The sequence below is a fragment of the Canis lupus genome, chromosome 18 (genome assembly GCF_003254725.2).
Source record: "Canis lupus dingo isolate Sandy chromosome 18, ASM325472v2, whole genome shotgun sequence".
Taxonomy (NCBI): domain Eukaryota; kingdom Metazoa; phylum Chordata; class Mammalia; order Carnivora; family Canidae; genus Canis; species Canis lupus.
Genome location: NC_064260.1, coordinates 42,683,398 through 42,704,078, shown reverse-complemented (window position 1 = coordinate 42,704,078; position 20,681 = coordinate 42,683,398). Strand labels below are relative to the sequence as shown.

Sequence of the window (20,681 nt, the reverse complement as noted above, 5' to 3'; positions counted from 1 at the left end):
TGCAACCCTTCATTATCGCCTTGTGCTTAGTGGGTAATATGATCCGCTTTAAGTTTGCAGGCATGTTTTTGGGGTGAGAAACAAGAGGATGTGTTCACACAAGGTGATAAAGGCCTTCACTGCTTCTGTATCTTTGGGGTAAATCCCCAGCAGTGCAATTGCTGGGTTGTAGCGTAGCTCTATTTTTAACCCTTTGAGGAACCTCCACAGTTTTCCAGAGTGGCTGTACCAGTTCACATTCCCACCAGCAGTGCAAGAGGGTTCCCCTTTCTCCACATCCTCTCCAACATTTGTTGTTTCCTGTCTTGTTAATTTTCATCATCCTCACTGGTGTGAGGTGGTATCTCATTGTGGTTTTGATTATAGGGTAAAGGAGAGAAATTGAGTGGGAAATATCAGAGAGGGAGACAGAACATGAGAGATTCCTAACTCTGGAAAACGAACAAGGGGTAGTGGAAGGGGAGGTGGGCCGGGGGATGGGGTGACTGGGTGACAGGCACTGAGGGGGGCACTTGACGGGATGAGCACTGGGTATTATACTATATGTTGGCAAATCGAATTTCAATAAAAAATTAAAACAAAAAACAAAAGTCTAAACCAATCATAGTACTTCTATTCCTCTTGTGCATTTGGGTGTTAGTTCTCTCCTTGGTTTCTATTATCCTGAACAGTCTCTCCAACCCACCTCATTTATTTCCATGTCATGAATTTGCCAGAGAGACTGGACCCATTTGTTCTGTTGAATGTCTGTCGTTCCTTGTGGTGGTGGCTAACTTATTCCTTTATCATCTGTATTTCCTATAAACTAGTAATTAAATCTAGAGGCTCATTTAATTCAGCTTCACTATTTTAGGAAGAGCCCTTCACAGGCAGCATTGAGTATTTCCAGTTTCATACATAATAGTGGGGTTTACTGGATACTTCGTATGTGGCAGGCATTTTGATACTTTATAAACATAATATGCTTTGAAGGGGTAGCTTAGTATTTACCTCAAAATGATAAATTTAACTCTGAATCCATCTAGATCGGAGGGAGACCGGGATATATGGAATCCAAAGAATTGCAGCAAGTGAGAACCCAAAGATTACAAATTCTGAGAGCTGGGGGTGCTTCTGCAGGGACAAAAGGAATGGTATAGATCAAATAAAACACAAAACCAAATTTATCAGAGTAACCTGGAGTTTTCTTTAAAAAAAATTTTTTATTTTTTCATGAGAGACACAGAGAGGCAGAGGCACAGGCAGAGGGAGGAGAAGCAGGAGCCCAATGCGGGACTTGATCCTGGAACCCCAGGACCACATCCTGAGCTGAAGGCAGATGCTCAAGCACTGAGCCACCCAGGCATCCCTGGTCTAGAGTCTTCTTGTTGGTCTTGTCATTCCTGGACCCAAAACCATGACTTTCAGAATTTTCATGCTCTCTCTCTCCTCGCCAAAGAGCCCACGCTGGCCATCTAAACCATCTATCGTAACTATGCAAATGATAGACTGGGAGCTGTTTTGTTTGGGTCCAGCATTTGCCATTGACAAGATGTTAGGACCCATAGTCTTCAGAATGAAATTCTCCCTGCTAATTGAATAGCACCATGATACGTGAGTGAATTCATCACCCAACACATAAATCCAGGCATAAATCTGTGGAAGCAGGAGCCAAATCTAAGCAGAAAGCTTCAATTATCTTCCCAGGGCCTAGAGAACCAAAGTTTTCTGCTTTGGAATATTGTCTGCAAATAGCTTGAGGAAGACACAGCCCAAGACTTGCCTGTTAATGGTGATGTCTGCACGTGAGCATGCCATGAGCTCAGCAAGTCTGCAAAGAGATCAGTATGAGTTTTTCAGCAACAGCCTTGTGAGACAAATATTGTTCTAATTTTACAGATGGTGAAACCCAGGCCTGGCCTCCCAAACCAGTGCTCTATTTTCTGCTATGATGCTTGTATATAGGGATGTTCTGACAGCAAGAGCAGACCCTTAGCCCTGAATCCCTAGCCCCCCCTAGAAGAGGGGCCATGTATTATGTGTTTTGTCCTCCTGGTCAACACCCTCTGCTCTTTCCTTTTCTCCCTCTCCTGGTCGACTCAGCACTGGCCCCAGCTGGTCCTCAGAAAAAAAAGAGGATCACCTGTTTTGAAGCGGCAAGGATGAAGCCACACTTCTCAGGAGCCCTTCCCTTAATATGTAATTTTTAAAGAAACTAGTGAAGTAAGATCTTTTCACTATTCTCAAAAAAAAAGTAGGCTCTACATCTTTAGTGAACAGGGACTCCAAATTAAAACCACAATGAGATACCTGCACATCCATCAGGGTGGATAATGTGAAACAGATGGACAATATAGAGGGTTGGTGAGGATCTGAACAACTGGAACTCTCAAGTATTGCTGGTGAGAGTGTAAACAAGTGCTGATCATTTGTCAGTGACTTAGGCAAAGCATATGTCTTTTGACCCAGCAAATCTACTCTCATGCACGAGTATTTGTAGCGATGTTCATTATAGCCAAAACAGGAAACTAACCCAAATGCCCATCAATAGGTATCAAATGGGTAAATATTTACACAATGAGATACTACACAGTTTTTCAAGGATTGGACCACTGATCTGAGAAGCCAGACACAAACAGGTATATGCTGTAGGCTTCCATTCCTATGAAGTTCAAAGATAGGCAAAACTGGTCTAGGGTGATGGTGGTTAGAATAGTGGTGATCTTAGGGACAATACTCTGGAGAAGGCTAAAAATGTTGATCTGGTGGTGGTTACATAAAAATGTGAGTCAAAGGGCGCCTGGGTGGCTCAGATGTTGAGCCTCTGCCTTTGGCTCAGGTCATAATCCCAGGGTCCTGGGATCAAGTCCCACATGGGGCTCCCTGCATGGAGCCTGCTTCTCCCTCTGCCTATGTCTCTGACTCTCTCTCTGTATCTCTCATGAATAAATAAATAAAATCTTTTAAAAAAATTAAACACTTAGGATTTGTTTAAACATTGCTGAGTATAAGTTAATCCTTGGTTTAAAAAATATATAGAAAAATAGGAATCTATGTATCTATGTACTATACTATATCTAGGAACTGGGCCACCCAGGAATTAAGCTAATTCATGGGAGTCCTGACCCCCAGGTCTGTGCGAACCCTCTTTGCTTTGCTCGGCACCAGGCCCCGCCCTGCTATCTTCTCAGACCCTACGTGATGGCAGTCTAAACCTGTATGGCCAGGCCTGGAGGATGGCAAGACAGGAACGGGTGTTTCCTGTGTTCGTGCTCTTTGTCCTCTGTCCTAATTAGACACAGGACTAATATTTACCTTGCAGAATGCAAACAGAAAATGGGGGAGGGATGGGAGCAGGGCTCGGTGAGGGGCAGGGTAGGAGCAGCAGCCACTCTAGGCCTGGCCCCAGCCGGACAGGCAGGAGGAGAGGGAGGGGCCCTGTGGAGAAGACCTGAGGACTTGGCCTGGTCCCCATTCTGGGGCGGCAGCAGGTCCTAGGAGCTGAGAGAAAATAGACCAGAGGCTCAATGGCCCTGGACCTGACTCCTCCTCCTGAGCAGCCACGACACATGGACACACCTCCACAGCTTCCAGATGGGAAAGTGGTTGAGAGGCAGCTCTCTTTTGGCTGCACCCTTGTCTCTGCTTTCTTACACCCATGTGCTATGATTACATAAACCTCCCCATTGGTTTATATCCATATACCTGCTGTTTATTGAACATGTACTACATTTTATGGGTGTCACACTCATAATCTCGTCTGAGTCCTCACAACAAAGTACCGTTCCCATTGTACAGATGGAGAAACTGAGGCTCACAGAGATTAAAGCAACCATCACCATGTGTTGGATTGGAAGGACCCTTGGGAAGATCTTGTGGCCCTGCTTGCCCAAGTTGGCCCACATCTCAGAAGGGAGGGGCTGGACGATGGTGGAAACTTACACTGGCCTTTCCTTTGTGACTTCCTCCCAGACCATCTGTCTCTAGTCCCAAGAGGATCTGTCTTCCTGGGTGGCGGGGGTGGACTATCTATACGCTAGTACCATGGCCCTGACCTGCTGACCTCTCCCTCTTGGCTAATTTCTTCATGTTAGTTCAACATTAACCCAGAGTGGTCAGGACAAGACCTCAGAGTCCCGGGAGCTGATACACTATGGCGCACATCCGAGGCCTGTGGTTACCTGGCTGCCTCGTCATCCTCTTTAGCCTTGCGCACAGCCAGCATGGTAAGAGGGGGTCGGAGGCTGGGACAGGCTGGCAGGCTGGGATATAGGCCCATGGGCTAGGGGCTCCTGGCTTGACTGAGAACAACAGGGCCAATGCCCAGGTGGGTCTCAGCCTACACCATGGCTTAGGGAAGGAGCCGGGTGCTCAGGTCTGGATGCACAGTGACTGCGTCTCTCCTGTAATGTGGAGAGCTAGTGGGCCACCACTGGCAGCCTTTTGGGTCCTGCCACCATCCCAGGTGTCCCCTTTTGGAAGCCAGGAGGGCAGGCTAGCTCGCTTCCTGCCCCCACAATGGCCAAGACAGCCTGGCTGACCGAGGCCACTGTCCCATGCCCCTCCTGCCACAGTGTTCCTGGACCCTCAGCAAGCACTATCACTGCTCCACCGGGTCCGACGTGCCAACAGTGGCTTCCTGGAGGAGCTGCGCAAGGGGAACCTGGAGCGAGAGTGTGTGGAGGAGCAGTGCAACTACGAGGAGGCCTTTGAGGCCCTGGAGTCTTCTACTGCCACGGTGAGGGCCAGGCTGAAGGGCAGGTGTGGTCCCTCCTGGTGGGCCCAGCTCCAGAACCACAAATGAGGCAGCGAGGGATGTCCCAGCTCTTCGGCTATTGGCAATGCAGTGTCCACGGGGACTTCATTTCACTGGGATGCCAAGATGAGTGACCTCAGCCTTTCTTGGAGGTCCTGACGCCTGGGCTATGTCAGGGTCTGGCAGCCTAGTGAGGCTCCAGGTCATCGGGGGCTCCTCTGTCTTCAGATGGCTGTCTGCTCTGGGGTCTCCGGAGGCCCTGGTGCTGGCCCACACGGCCTTCAGCTTTAGCTATCTGCTACTATGGGGTGTGGGACTCTGGCGAGGCCTCAGGGCTCCAGAAGCTCTGCGCAGCCTTTCCCCTCCTGGGCCCCATGCCCCCACCTTCCAATCTAGCCCACCTATGGGAACCCTTTACGATAGTCTTGTTGGCAGGGGGCTCCCCTCTCCTCAAATATTCCTCTCCCCAAGGGCTTGGGCTCTGGAAACAAAAGTAAGAAACTACCACAAACCTCCCCAGAGCCTGCCCCATGTGTGACCAGGGTAAGGGAAAGATGAAAGTATGAAGAAGAAAAAACACAAAGTCTACTGAAAAACAAAATGAAATGAAACAGGATATGCCACAGCCTCATGCCAGCTCTTATTTTTCAGGATGTGTTCTGGTCCAAATACACAGGTAAGGACTGGGAAGGGTTTGCTCCTGGAAGGGAGTCCTAGGGACCCCAGTGAAAGAATGTCCTATTCTGGAGAATCTTCTGGTCCATCCAACCATCTATCCCTCCACCCATATCTTCCTTCCTTCCTTCCTTCCTTCCTTCCTTCCTTCCTTCCTTCCTTCCTTCCTTCCTTCCTTCCTTCCTTCCTTCCCTCTGTCTCTGCACATTGTCCCCCCGCCCATCCTCTGCTTGAGCCCATCCTGTCTCCTACCCCAATCCCAAAAATGTTTCTGGGTCTTTTCCAGCTTGTGAGCCGGTGAGGAAACCTCGAGAAAAGCTCGTTGAATGTCTGGAAGGTGAGGAGCCAATGTGGGGGTGGCAGCAGGATGTGAGCAAGCAGCCTGGGAGAAGAGCAGAGTAGAGTGGATTAGGAGTGGTGGCCCAGCACCTGACCTTGCCTTTCTCTTCCTGCGGTCAAGGACGCATCTTTGCACCTGGCTCTGTGCCTGGCAGTGAGGAAGATGATTAACATTGGAGAAATGAATGAATGGATGATGAATTCATGTTTTTTAAAAGATTTTATTTATTTATATGACAGAGAGGGAGAGAGAGCACAAGTAAGGGTGGCGCAGAGAGAGAAGCAGATTCCCTGATGAGCAGGGAGCCCAACATGGGGCTCGATTTTAGGGCCCTGGGATCATGACCTGAGTTGAAGGCAGACAACTAACTGAGCCACCCAGATGCCCCTGAATACACCTTTAATATAAATATTGACTCCCAGGGCAGCCTCAGGGTTTAGCGCCACCTTCAGCCCAGGGCGTGATCCTGGAGACCCAGGATCAAGTCCCACATTAGGCTCCCTGCATGGAGGCTGATTGTCCCTCCACCTATGTCTCTGCCTCTCTCTCTCTCTGTGCCTCTCATGAATAAATAAATAAAATCTTAAAAAAATATATTGACCCCAGCTCTTAACAATAACTCTTCAACTACTGACCATACTTTTTGTTTTTCTTTTTCATATTTTTGTTAAATAACTTACTTAACAGGCATTCTACTAAACCTCTGCTATATACCAGGCACTGTGTCATGTGCTGGGGATTTTAAGAGAATCAAGGAGCTCACAGTCTCATAGGGAAACAAAAATAAAAAATATCAGTATGATTGTTGGAAAAGCTCTGTTCCAGGTGCCAAGACGATGCCAGGAGTAGGAGCATTTAGTTTGCTGGCAGCATCAGGGACAATCCCCCAGAAAAAACAGTTTTCCACCTGGATTTGTGGGCACACTGATAAGCAAACAGAAGAGCATTCCTAGGCAAAGGAGACAGTTTTGCAAAGGCTCTGACACATGAGGAGCTCTGATAACAGGATGGGTAGACCAGGGCCAAATTAGAAGTACTTTATTCACTTTGTCATCCTACTGGCCATGAGGAGCCACTGACTTTAAGCTCCATGAGGGCAGGGGCATACCTTGACTATGCCTTATTCGTCACTTAGTACTGGGTACAGTGTCTGACACATGGTTTTCACATGGATGGTGGGCACTCAGTGAATTTTTGGTGAGTGCTGTTAGATTGGTGAACTGCTGGGTACAGAGGAGGTGGTTGAGGAAACATGGGTTAAGGGTCATGAAGCAGAGGTAGCTTGTATGAGGTGGACAGACAGAGCTTTGTTAAGTGAGAGAGGCGACAGATGGTAAGAGACCGGGGCTGGGGTCTCTGCAGGTAGCTGTGCTGAAGGTCTGGGTATGAATTACCGAGGGAACGTGAGCTTCACCCGGTCAGGCATCGAGTGCCAGTTATGGAGGAGTCGCTACCCACATAAGCCTGAGTGAGTGATGGGCTGGCCTGTTGGCCAGTGGGCTGAGAATATGGGGCTGGGACACACTGGATGGGGGGTACAGCTTCTGCTGAGCAATTTCCTATTCCAGAATCAACTCTACCACCCACCCTGGGGCCGACCTGCAGGAGAATTTCTGCCGTAACCCGGATGGCAGCACCACTGGGCCCTGGTGCTATACTATAGACCCCACCGTGCGGCGAGAGGAGTGTAGCATCTCCCTCTGCGGTGAGCTGGGGAAGGCTGGGCAGTCCATGGCCAGGGCTCAGGGGTCTCTCCATAGGGCCTGGTAGCCTGGGACAGGAAGCTAGACCCTGGCTACCTTCAAACATGGCTTAGTCACTTACAACAAACACATTTGGGCCCGTGGGTCAGTGAAGTCAAGCAGAGACAGCTGGCCTCCCCTGCCTCCCCAGTCTTTGCCTCTAGTCCTGGTGACCCAGACTATAGCTCATTCCAAATATGCTTTCTTTCCTGCTTGAGGCCTTCTTCCCTCCAGGAAGCCTTCCCTAACCATTTCAGCCTGTGTGCCCTTTTCTGAGCACCACAGAGCAAGCCTCACATGGTCCAGCCCAGCATGATTCTGTCATTATCCTTTTGCCTGATGTGTCAGTTAGCTTTAGCCACAATAATGCTGCAGATCCCACAAAATCACAAACAACTGCAAAAGCTCAGAGGCATATACCAATAAGCATTTATTTCTTATGTGTCTGAGGGTTGGCTTGGGTGGCTGTGCTTATGTCAGCTGTGCCTGCCTATGTCTGTGCTGGCCACAATGTAGGCTGGGCTTGGCTGCTGGTCCTGCTTCAAACAATGGGTCCAGCTGAGCTTGGATCCTTGTGTGGGTTGGGTCCCGGTTTGCTCCACATTACTCATTCCAGGGCTGAGGCTGAAAGGCACCATCTCCCAAAGTTATGGCAGAGGTAAAATAATAAAAAAAAAAAAAATATTCAGAAACACATGATGTGTGTCAAGGCAGTTCTGCCCATGTTCCATTGGGCATGATCAAGGCCAACGTCAGCTGCAGATGTGTACCTTTACCTATAAAATCACAGGGCAGAGGATGTGGATCTGGGCAAGGGTAAAGAATTAGTGCCAGCAATCAAACTACCAAATATAGGTTGGTGTATCTTTGTCCTTCATGCATCCCTCTTGGACCTAAGGCTTGGTCCTGGGACTCTATTACAGCAAGTTACCAGTCATGGTAACAAAAGCAGCTACCATATACCAAGCCTGCCCACCCCCAATACTTCGCAGGGCTGCTGAAATTGCCCTACTGCCCATGAAGCCATCCTTCGTCATCCCAGCTACTTTTCCTGCTGTCCACTATAAAAATAGACTCTTTCTTTAAAAACTCCAGGCAGTCACTACCAATATATCACAGATAGCCCAGGAGATGAAACCGAGTTGCCATCTGTCTCATAATGCACCAGACACAGCATGTATTTTGTTTAAGTCTCTCAACAACCCTACAAAAGTGGTATCAGTCACCCCTTTTATAGGCAAGCAAAGCGAGGTTCAGAGAGGTCAAGTTACCTGAGGCCACATAGGAAGAAGGTGGCAGGGCAGGAAGTCAAACCCTGACCCCCTGGCCGCGTGTTGTCCCACCCCACCCACTCTGCTCCCCTGCCTCCCCACCCACCAGGCCAGCAGGGAGGCGTCACTGTGCCGCTGACCCCACGCTCCGGAGGCCCCACGGTGAATCTGTCACCTCCATCAGAGCACTGCATCCCTGAGCGTGGCCGGTACTACCAGGGTCGCCTGGCGGTGACCACACATGGGTCCCCCTGCCTGGCCTGGGCCAGCAGACAGGCCAAGGCCCTGAGCAAGGACCAGGACTTCAACCCTGCGGTGCCGCTGGTGGAGAACTTCTGCCGCAACCCGGACGGGGACGAGGAGGGCGCGTGGTGTTACGTGTCGGAGGAGCCAGGTGGCTTTGAGTACTGCGACCTGGACTACTGCGGTGAGGCGGGGCGGGGCCCGCGGCTGGGGGCGGGGCGGGGGCGGGGCGGGGGCGGGGCCGAGCAGCGCCTCCCGGGTGCAGGACTGCCCCGCCGCTGGGGGGCGCGGTCCGCCGCAGCTCCGTCTCCCCGCGGCCCGGTGCGCTTGGCCCCACGCGCAGCTGAACTCGCTCAGGCCCCAGGCCGAGGTCCCCAGGACGCCGTGCGCTGCGCTCCGGGCCTCGCCCAAGGCCCTCCAAGGCCGCGCGGAGGCTTGGGCGGGGGGTGCCCGAGGGCCGCGCGCAGGCTGGCCTGGCCCCAGTGGTGCCTGCTCCCCGCAGAGGAGCCCGTGGAGGAGGTGGGCGACGGGCTGGCCGAGGACCAGGACACGGCCATCGAGGGACGCACCACCGCAGAGGAGTTCCAGCCCTTCTTCAACGAAAAGACCTTCGGCGCCGGGGAGGCAGGTGAGGCAGCGGCGGCAGCGGGGGCTGCAGGGGCGCAGAGCCCAGCTCGGCTCCTCACGCCCGGTTTGCTGTGCAGACTGTGGGCTGCGACCTTTGTTCGAGAAGAGGTCGGTGAAGGACAAAACGGAAGGGGAGCTTCTGGAGTCCTACATCGACGGGCGCATCGTGGAGGGTTGGGACGCGGAGATTGGCCTCGCGCCCTGGTGCGTAGTCCGGGCGGGCCGGAGGGGCCCCTCTGGGGCTGCCCCTTCCCTCACAGGCCTGGGCTTCCCAGGTGATGCCAGCTGGCACCCCTCTGAGATTGGGGGTATTGCTTCTCACATGCAGAGAGCGAGGCTGAGGCCCAGAGAGCTTAAGGGGTCTGCCTACTTGAGTTACTTTCTCTGGCCCCAGAGCTATGCCGGGCTGTGCAAATTCTGGACCTGCAGAAGCTGGGGAGGGGTGCAGAAAGCAGGAGGCAGCCCCTTGGTGTGGTGTGAAGGTCCCAGTCCGCAAGGGCAACCAGGCCAAGCTGGGGTCTGGGCCCAGTAGGCACCTCTGTCCAGTTCTGAAAACTGGGACTTTCTACTTTAGGACAGGTAGAGGGGCAGCTCCCCAGCTCCTAAGGCTTCCCCTTCCCTCCCTCCCCCGTCGCAGGCAGGTGATGCTTTTCCGGAAGAGTCCCCAGGAGCTGCTGTGTGGGGCCAGCCTCATAAGTGACCGCTGGGTTCTCACTGCTGCCCACTGTCTCCTGTACCCACCTTGGGACAAAAACTTCACAGAGAATGACCTTCTGGTGCGCATTGGCAAGCACTCCCGTACCAGGTACAGGATGGGAGGCCACTGGATGTCTGGCAGGGGTCAGAGTCCTCCAGCGTGACCGTGGGGGCCTCTGGTGGTTCCTGGGAATGTGGGATATGTCTGTTTATTTCCCACAGTGGAAAACTCAGCAGTCTCTGCTGTCAAGGCCATTTGGCCATGTCCCAACTGAGGCTTGGGGCTTGGGACAGAGAAACTCAGACTCTGCAGAGAGTGAAATCCTGGCCCACCCCCAGCTTCTCTCCAGCTCCCAGGACGTGGTACAGGTGGGACCTGTGAAGAGAGGCTGTGTGGGCCAGGGCTACAGCCTGCCGCCCTCCCCCACCTGCCTGGGCTCTTTGATTCCAAAGTCCTGAGCAGCTACAGGCCGGGAGATGCTGCCAAGCAGGAGCCAGCCCTCTCCTGTCACTGGTGGCCCAAGGCTCACTCCAATTCCTGGACTCTGAGGGCAGGCCATTTCTCTCCTTAGGCACCAGCTGCCCCTCACCAAGTGGCTTACAGCTTCTCCATGTCCCTGTTCACACAGGTATGAGCGAAGCATTGAGAAGATCTCCATGCTGGAAAAGATCTACATCCACCCCAGGTACAACTGGAGGGAAAACTTGGACCGTGACATAGCCTTGCTGAAGCTCAAGAAGCCTGTCAACTTCAGCAACTACATCCACCCCGTGTGCCTGCCTGACAGGGATACAGCAACCAGGTGGGGCACAGCGGGGCTGGGGCGGGGTGGTGCACAGGGCAACGGTAGGGGGAGCCCTGGGCTGGGGTCTGGGCCTGATGGTCCCAGCAGCCTTGCAGAAGTTCTTCCCCTTTCCAGACCTTGGGGTGAGAGGGGGTGGTTTTGAGTCAACCAGATGTCCTTTCTGCACCAGTGTTTTAGATTCAGGCCTCCAAGGGGGCAGTGCTGGGGCCAGGGACCCCCAGGAGGGGTTGGTTCTCACGAGCTCCTTTCCCTTCCCCCAAAGACTGCTCCAGGCTGGGTACAAAGGGCGGGTGACCGGCTGGGGCAACCTGAGGGAGACGTGGACATCCAGCATTGGTGAAGTACAGCCCAGAGTCCTGCAGGTGGTGAACCTGCCCATTGTGGATCGGCAGGTCTGCAAGGCCTCCACCCGGATCCGCATCACTGACAACATGTTCTGTGCTGGCAAGTCTCTTGCGTGTGGCCAGGCCTCAGGGTGGGGGGCGGAGACCTATTCAAGGCCTGGATCTGGTCCCTTATAAGCCCCATGGCTTTGGGCAAAGTTGCTTCACCTCTTGGAGCTATTTCTTCCTCTGAAAAATGGAGATAAAAGTCTCTGCCCTATAGGGGTGTGTTAAGGGGCTAGGCATGGTGCTAGTCACTGGTTGCCCATATGTGTGAATCCAGATAGCAGCATGAGGCCTCAGGTGGAGAACAAGCCATTTGTTCACTCAGTCATTCGGCAAATATTTTTTGAATGCCTGTTGTGATCAGTATTCTACTGTAAACCACAAAGACCCAAACACAATGCCTGTGTCCTCACAGAGCTCCCTTAGTAGGAGGGAGTGTCCATCAGCAGATGTAGGACAGTATTCCCCGCTGGGAAACAACATGAAGCAGAGTAAGGGAGAGAGAGAGATGGGGACAGAGTAGTTGGACAAGGCTGGGGAAGTGCCCTCTGGGGTGGGAGAGAGGGGGAGAGCTGATGTAAAGGTCCTGGGGTAGGAGCCTGCTTAGTGTGTCTGAGGAACAGCGGGGAGGCTGGTGTGGCAGGCAGGCAGCAGTGGATGAGGGGAGGGAGGTGGGCAGACAGAGGATGGGCAGTTCTTTCAGGGCCTTCAAGGACTTTGGCTTTTATTGAAATAGGAAATCTGGGAGGCTTTGGGGTGAATAGTCTAACCTAATTAAAAATTTTTTGTATAGGAGTGCCTGGCTGACTCAGTTGGTGGAGCAGGGGTCTTTTGATCACGGGGTCGTGAATTCAAGCCCCACATGGGTGTAGAGCTTACTTTAAAATTTTTTTTCTGGGCAGCCCGGGTGGCTCAGCGGTTTAACGCCGCTTTCAGCCCAGGGTGTGATCCTGGGTGTGATCTCTCTCTCTCTGTATCTCTCATGAATAAATAAAGAAAAAATCTTAAAAAAAATAAAAAATAATTTTTTTTCTAAGATTTTATTTATTTATTCATGAGAGAGAGAGAGAGAGAGAGAGAGAGAGAGGCAGAAACACAGGCAGAGGGAGAAGCAGGCTCCATGCAGGGAGCCCGATGTGGGACTCGATCCCGGGATTCCAGGATCACGTCCTGGGCCGAAGGCAGGTGCTAAGCCACTGAGCCACCCAGGGATCCCCTAAACATTTTTTTCTCACTATAATCTCTGACTCACAGGAAAGTTGCAAAAATAATACAAAGAATGTATATATACTGTCACCCGGGTCCTGCCCCCACACTGTGTGCATGTGTGTGTGTGTGTGTGTGTGTGTGTGTGTGTGTACAGATATACACACATAGACACACGCTGTTTGAGAGTCAGTCGTACATAAGCCTCTTTACCCGTATCCTTGAGTACACATGGATGTTCTCTTATGTAACAAGTACAGTTGTTGAAATCAGAAAATTAATGAGATGATAGTGTTTTGTAATCTGTAGACCTTATTCTGGGGTTTTCAGTTGTCCCACTTACTGATGTTTTTTGTAGCAAAGGGGGAAAAATGTTCTTCTCATTGGGATTCAGTCCAGGGTCACACATTGTCCGTGGCTGACCCCAAGTTGTCTTCTACAACTTGGACGTATTTCCCAGGTGCAGCCCCAGAAACCTGTAGCAGGGCCCTCGGTTTGGTTTCTTTGAGGTTTTGGTTTCCTTGTGATCACATTCAGGTGAAGCCAGGGTGTGTCCTTCTAAGTGGGCTCCACGGGCAGGCCTGTGATGTCCGTTTGTCTCACCATACCAGGGAAGACTGACACTTGGGTAAGGTGGTGTCTGCCTCTGGCGAGGCCCTCACTGTGAGGTTCTGTTACAAGCATCCTGTGGGGAGAAGCTTTGATCCCCTGCATCCTGTTTCTCATCAAACCGTCCTCCCAGCTCTGGGGGCTGCCAGGTGGCCATCTACTAATTCTTTCATTCCTTCTGTGTTTATTATCCTTTTGTTGGAAGGAAGACCTCTCCTTTCATTCGTTTTATCAGTGTGGACTCCCAGGTCTTCATTCTCAGAGTGACAATTTGCTAGTGTCATCATTTATTTTGATTTTCAAATTATCCAGGTTTGGCCAGTGGGAGTCCCTTGAGCCTGGCTTCTGTGACTTTTAATGTCCCTGCCATTCCCTGAGAACTTTCTTGCCCTGGCACAGCAAGGGGTTCTTCACTTTCCTGCTGGTGGAGAATGGTGTTTAGAGACCAGGATCTAGGTGCCAGGTACGCGCATCACTTCTAGGATGTCACTGCTTCTACACCCTCTCAGCAGACAGATCTAGAAATTATGTGTATTATGCATATGCCAACATCTAGATTTTTCTGTCATCTACAGTCTCTCTGAAACCTCCCACTGCAATCCAGCCAGATTAATTTTAGCTTCTCCCTTTCCATATTTGTAACTCTCTGATGACAGTGAGAAACTCGACTCCTGTTATTCATCATATAGTAACTTATTTGATCAATATTAGAATACATAGGGGCACTTGGTGGCTCAGTGGTTGAGCATCTGCCTTCAGTGCAGGATGTGATCCCAGAGTCCCTATTCTTAAAAAAAAATTGATAGCCACATTATGTGGATGTACTATAGTTTATTCGGCTGTTTCCTGTGGAGAGCATTTAAGATAGTTGCCAATATTTGCAATTGAACATCTTTTCAGTTGCTTGATAATCATTTTTATTGAATTTTCCATGTTTTTCTTGCCCATTTTTTGTCTCCTTCCCATCAATTATTAAGAGTTCTTCATATATTAGTGATATTAGGCCTTTTTAAAAAAAAGATTTTATGAGAGAGAGCAAGAGAGAGAAGCAGGCTCCGCGCAGGGAGCCTGATATGGGACTCGATCCCGGGACTCCAGGATCATGTCCTGGGTCGAAGGCAGGCTCTAAACTGCTAAGCCATCCAGGGATCCCCTGTATTAGGCCTTTATTTGTGATATATGTTGCAAATATTTTCTCCAGTTTGTTCATTTCTTAACTTTTATAACCTTTTACCGTTTCTTTCTTTCTTTCTTTCTTTCTTTCTTTCTTTCTTTCTTTCTTTCTTTCTTTCTTTCTTTCTTTCTTTCTTTCTTTCTTTCTCTTTCTTTCTTTCTTCTTTTTTTTTTTTTTTTTGAGATAGAGCATCAACAGGGTGGGGCAGAGAGGGAGAAGCAGATTCCCTACTGAGCAGGGAGCCTGATGTGGGGCTTGATCAGGAACTCTTGAGATTGTGACCTGAGGCAGATGCTTAACCAACTGAACTACCCAGGTGCCCCCATTTTATCATTTCTAAATTAAAAAAACTTTAAGTAGTCAACTTATATTTTATTTTATTGCATCTGGATTTTTGCAGAGTTAGAAAAACTTTCCTTATATCCAGGTCATAGAGAAATTCACTTGTTTTCTTCTAGTACTTGGTTTCATTTTTCTATACTTAGACCTCTGAGTCATTTGGAGTTTATTCCTCAGTATAATGTGAGGTATGGATTTAACTTATCTTTGTCCAAATAGCTAACCAGCTGTCTCTACACCACTTATTAAAAATTGTATCTTTGCCCCAAGTGATTAGATTTTTTAAAAAATATTTTATTTATTTAGGGAAGCCTGAGGGGCTCAGTCGTTGAGCGTCTGCCAGCCAGGTGTCCCATGATTTGATTTTATTAAATATATTTTATTTATTCTTTACTTTTGAAAAAGATTTACTAATTTATTTTAGAGGGAGAGAGCAGGAGCAGGGGGGAGGGAGAGAGGGCCCCAAGCAAACTCCATGCTGAGCGCACAGCTCAGTGTGGGGCTCCATCCCACAACCCAGAGATCATGACCTGAGCCAAAATGAAGAGTTGGATGCTTAACTGAATGAGCCACCCAGGCATCCCAAGTTTTTATTTGTATTTTTATTTTTTTGGTGCCTAATGTGGGGCTTGCACTTATAACCCTAAGATTAAGACCTGAGCTGAGATCAAGAGTCAGATGCTTAACTGACTAAGCCACCCAGGCACCCTTTTAAGATTTTATTTTTAAGTAATCTCTACACCCCAGGTGGGGCTTGAACACACAATATTAAGAATTGGGTACTCTACTGACTGCCCCAGTGATTTGAGATGTCACATTTTTCACATACTAGGCTTCTACTGTAGTTAAATCTATTTGAAGATATTCTATTTGGTTCTCCTGGTCTCTTTTCTTTTCTTTTTTCTTTTCTTTTTTTTTTTTTTAGAGATTTTAAGATTTTATCTATTTATGAGAGACAAAGAGAGAGGGAGAGACACAGGCAGACGGAGAAGCAGGCTCTCTGTGGGGAGCCTGATGCAGAACTCGATCCCAGGACCCTGGGATCATGACCCAAGCCAAAGGCAGACGCCCAGCTACTGAGCCACCCAGGCGTCCCTCTTGGTCTGTTTCTATTCTATTAAAGCACTGTCTTGTTTTAATTACAGAGCTTTAGAGTAGGTTTTAATGGCTGATAACGTTTGTTGTTTCTTGAAGTTTTTCTTTCCAGTGTTTTCCTGGCAATTCTTGCATGTTTGTTTTTCCATATGAACTTTGGTATCAACTGTCTAGCTCTATAAAAGAAGCCTATGGATATTTTTGCTGGGATTGTGTTGACTATAAATTTAGAGAGAACTGACATCTTTTTTTTTTTTCTGACATCTTTTTGATGTTGAGTCATTCAAGAACAAGAAATATCTGCCCATTTGTTCAAGTCTGTATTGTATCTTTTTAGCATACTACAATATATTATGATTTTTTTCCTCCTTAGCACTTTTTTTATATATTCATGTTCCTTGAGTAATTAGTTTGTGGTTCCAAAACCAATCAAGATACCTAGGAATTTGACTTTTTAGCTAGGCCTGTTGCTTTTCATTTCTGTACTTCATTAAATTTCTGCTTTTATCTTAAAAAGTTTTTTCTTCTTTATGCTTTCTTTTATTTTACTTTGCTGTTCTCTTTCTAGCTTTATGAGCTGAGAGTTTGGTTGTTTTTGTTCTTTAATTTTTGAGTAGGGCTATGCATTTTCCTCTGTTCAGAGAGAACAATATGCAGTGTTTTCATTATCATTATTCTTTAGAAATTCTGTAATTTCAGTTTGAATCTGTTCACCCAACAGTTGCTTAATAGGTTTTTAAATTTCTAGATGGGAGGGTCTTATATTTTGATTTTGGTAGTAATTTTGAGTTTTGCTGCACTATGCTCCAAGAGTATGGTTTGTAATATTTCTACTTTATGGAACTGATTTTTTTTTTTTTTTTTGAAAGAGAGCTGGTCAGGGCACTGGGGGGTTCAGTTGGTTAAGTGTCTGCCTTCGGCTCAGGTCATGATCTCAGGGTGCTGGGATCAGGTCCCTGCTCAGCAGGGAGTCTGCTGCTCCCTCTCCCTCTGCCCCTCTCGTGCTCTCAGTCTTTCTCACTCTCTCTATTAAATTTAAAAATCTTTAAAAAAAAAGAGAGCTGTTCGATCATTTTTTGTGACTGTTACCTATGTACTAGAGGTGTGTAGGTATGGTCTCTATTATCCATGTGTGAAGTTTGATATATATCCATAAAGTACAAAAAGAAAAAAGAACCTTATCACTTGTTATTTAGGTCATTTATTTTTATTTATCTATTTTTAAATGTTTTAAGTAATTTTTTTAAAGATTTTATTTATTTATTCATGAGAGACACACAGAGAGAGGCAGAGACACAAGCAGGCTCCATACAGGGAGCCTGATGTGGGACTTGATCTTGGGTCTCCAGGATCACACCCTGGGCCAAAGGTGGCACTAAACCACTGAGCCACCAGGACTGCCCTATTTTAAGTAGTTTCTTTTTTTTTTTTTAATTTTTATTTATTTATGATAGTCACACAGAGAGAGAGAGAGAGAGAGAGAGAGAGGGGCAGAGACACAGGCAGAGGGAGAAGCAGGCTCCATGCACCGGGAGCCCGACGTGGGATTCGATCCCGGGTCTCCAGGATCGCGCCCTGGGCCAAAGGCAGGCGCCAAACCGCTGCGCCACCCAGGGATCCTATTTTAAGTAGTTTCTATATCCAACATGGGGCTTGAGCTCACAACTCCAAGATCAAGAATCGCAGGTTCCACTGACTGAAACAGCCAGGTGTCCACCCCCCCTACCCCCCTGCTCCCACCGCACCGTTTAGGTCATTTATATCCTCATTTATTTTCAGTTCACTTGATCTTATACTGAGTTTGTGTTAAATTCTACTAATGTATTTGTCTCCTTGATTTATAAATGTGGTTGCTGTGCTGTTTAGTGCAGATATTCATGACTCTTATTTATTCATTGTGAACTGCGGCTTTTAGCATTAGAAGTGTACTTTAAATTCTTTTCAGTTTCAGGATCACTGTCTCTGCTGTTTTTTGTTTCCATTAACCTAATATACCTTCGTCCATCCCTTTAACTTTAGCCTCTAGGCATCACTTTGTTTTGTCTCTTCTATGCAGCATAGTTGGGTATTGCTTTTTGAGAGTCAAACTAAAAATCTTTTTCTCTTTTAATAGGTGAGTTAAACCCATTTATATTTATTGATGTGACTGAATTAATATTGGTTCATATGATTTTGTTATTATTACATGTATTATGTTTCATTTGCTCTTTTTCCCTATGTGATCTTTTCTTTGTGTTTTTGAATGTATATATTTGGGACATTTTGCATTTTTGTTCTAATGATTTTCTTTGAGCTTCTCTCTCTTTGAAATGCCTTTAGTTCCTTCTTTTCTTACATGACCTTTTATTTAACTCCCAGCTATTGGCTATACATCAGTCAGGAAGTTTACTTTCCTCTTTCAAGATCTTCTTTGATATTTTTAGATGCATTTTTTCCTACTTGTCAGCACAATCAGTCCCTTTGCTGCAGCATTCATCTCTTGGTTGGATGAAGCTTGTCATTTAGTAGATGCTTCAACAAAGCATTCTATGGGTGTAGAATTTCATGAGTTTTCATGTGTTTACAATTGTTGTTCTGTAGTCTTGAAACCTTAAGCTGTGCTTGGCTGCATATAGAATCCGTGGCTTAAATTTTCCTTCCTTAAAAAAAAAAAAAAAAAAAAAAGCTTTGTTGTTGCTTACTTTGTATGTTCTTTTTGAAAAATCAGATGCTGAGAGGTGCCTGGGTGGCTCAGTTGGTTAAGCGTCTGTCTTCTGCTCAGGTCATGAACCCAGGGTCCTGGGATCCAGCCCATCAGGTTCCCTGCTCAGTGGGGAGCCTACTTCTCCCTCTCGGCTCCCTCTGTCCTTCTGCCTACTTGTGCTCTCTCTCTGCTGGATAAGATCTTTTTTTAAAAAATCAGATGCTTGTGTAATTCTTTGGAACTTGTATTTGGTCTTTTTTGCTTGGAGGCCTCGAGAGGGTTTTCCTTCGTCTTTGAAGTTTTATTAGGATATGTCTCAGAATGGGGTGTTTCAGGTGTTTTGTCAGCTACCCAGTGTGGCTCCTTTCAACATATACCTTCAACCTTATTTTATTTCTGTGAAATTTTCTTGGATTATATTAGTTTTGTTCCATGGTTTTTTCTTTTTGAGAGATTCAGAGTTCTTTGGTCTGAATTCCATTTCAATCCCTTTCTACTTTGCATTTCTTCCTATTGTCCATTTATTTTTAATTTTTGGATTTCTGATTCAAGGTGTTTTTGTTACATCCTACAAGTTGGCTTGGGGAAATTTAATGCAGTTAGAGTTTTCTTCTGTTTCACAGTGGTATTTTGGGGGAGAATTTTTATTAGCTGAAGTGTTTTTTAGTCTTGTTTTTTGGTTTCCTATAGTATTTTGGTATAGATCTATTTAGTTGTCATTTATTTTACAGATCTGGGGTTATTTAAAAGATTCCAATTCAATTGCACTCACTTCTTTTGTCTAGTAGGTATTTTTAATTAATTAATTAATTAATTTTTAAATATTTTATTTATTCATCACACACACACACACACACACACACACACACAGAGGCAGAAACACAGGCAGATGGAGAAGCAGGCTCCATGCAAGGAGCCTGATGTGGGACTCGATCCCGGGTCTCCAGGATCACACCCTGAGCTGTAGGCGGCACTAAACCGCTGCGCCACCCAGGCTGCCCTAGTAGGTATTTTTATTGCCTCATTTCCACATCTATGTTAATATTAGATGCACAATTAAATATACTGATTTGCAGTTTGGGTGTTCTCTGTATTCCAGTGATGATTGTGTGTGTGTAGCTTCTGTTGTTCATGTTTTCCTATATTTATGGAGGGTATGTGGGGATAAAGGCAACTGCCTTTATCCTCAGCCAACTGCCTGGATTTTGGATAAAGGCAACTGCCATTATCCTCAGCCACCTGTAGATCTAATGTATTTTTTTAAAAAGTCCTTCTGCCTGTTGGGCAGCCAATGGATTGTAGGTGGGCAAAAGTAGAATTTGGGAAGCTAGTTCAGGGGAGAGGTACGTGTGACGTGACTAGGGGTGGAAGAGGTGAGAAGTGGGTGAGTTGGGAGGTCTGTTGAAAACAGAGTTGAGGTTGTGCTAAAGGATTGGCTGTGTGGGGTAAAGAAATGAGAGCCAAGGAGGGTCAAGTGGACACTCTCCAGCTAGGTCTCTTCACGGGGAGTGGCGGGAGCATGAGCTCTGCACCTAAGCACACTGTTCTCTCTCAAGGTTATAAACCCAATGAAGGGAAACGAGGGGATGCTTGTGAAGGCGACAGTGGGGGACCATTTGTCATGAAGGTAAGTGCTGCTAAAGGCCAGGAACTGGTGGGAAGATCTTCCGGGGGTGGGGCTGAGTAAGGAGGAAGTGTTCTCAGAAATGGTTGCCCAACAGGGTACTGGACTTAAGTTCATGCCTTGGACTCACCCTCTTGGAAACCCCATGTTTCTTCCTCAGAGCCCCTTTAACAACCGCTGGTATCAAATGGGCATCGTCTCCTGGGGTGAAGGCTGTGACAGGGATGGAAAATATGGCTTCTACACACATGTGTTCCGCCTGAAGAAATGGATACAGAAGGTCATTGAGAAGTCTGGAGGTTAGGAGGCTGCTCACATTCTAGGCTCCTCACTGCAAAAATCACAGAAACCAATCCAGTGGAAGATTTATTTTTGTGGTGTGTTCCTAAAACGATATAGTTCTCAATAAAAGTGTCTGTCAACAAGC

General features: G+C 47.6%; 1 protein-coding gene across 1 annotated transcript; it reads left to right on the top strand.

Annotated features, from left to right (window-relative positions):
* The first annotated feature begins 4,049 nt into the window (after positions 1-4,049).
* F2 (coagulation factor II, thrombin) lies at positions 4,050-20,681 on the top strand. The gene is made up of 14 exons (XM_025452055.3): positions 4,050-4,205; positions 4,554-4,717; positions 5,387-5,411; positions 5,697-5,747; positions 7,113-7,218; positions 7,319-7,455; positions 8,873-9,190; positions 9,509-9,634; positions 9,711-9,837; positions 10,271-10,438; positions 10,959-11,132; positions 11,398-11,579; positions 20,187-20,257; positions 20,415-20,681. The coding sequence occupies exons 1-14, from the start codon at positions 4,133-4,135 to the stop codon at positions 20,556-20,558; spliced, it is 1,866 nt and encodes a 621-aa protein (XP_025307840.1). The 5' UTR covers positions 4,050-4,132; the 3' UTR covers positions 20,559-20,681.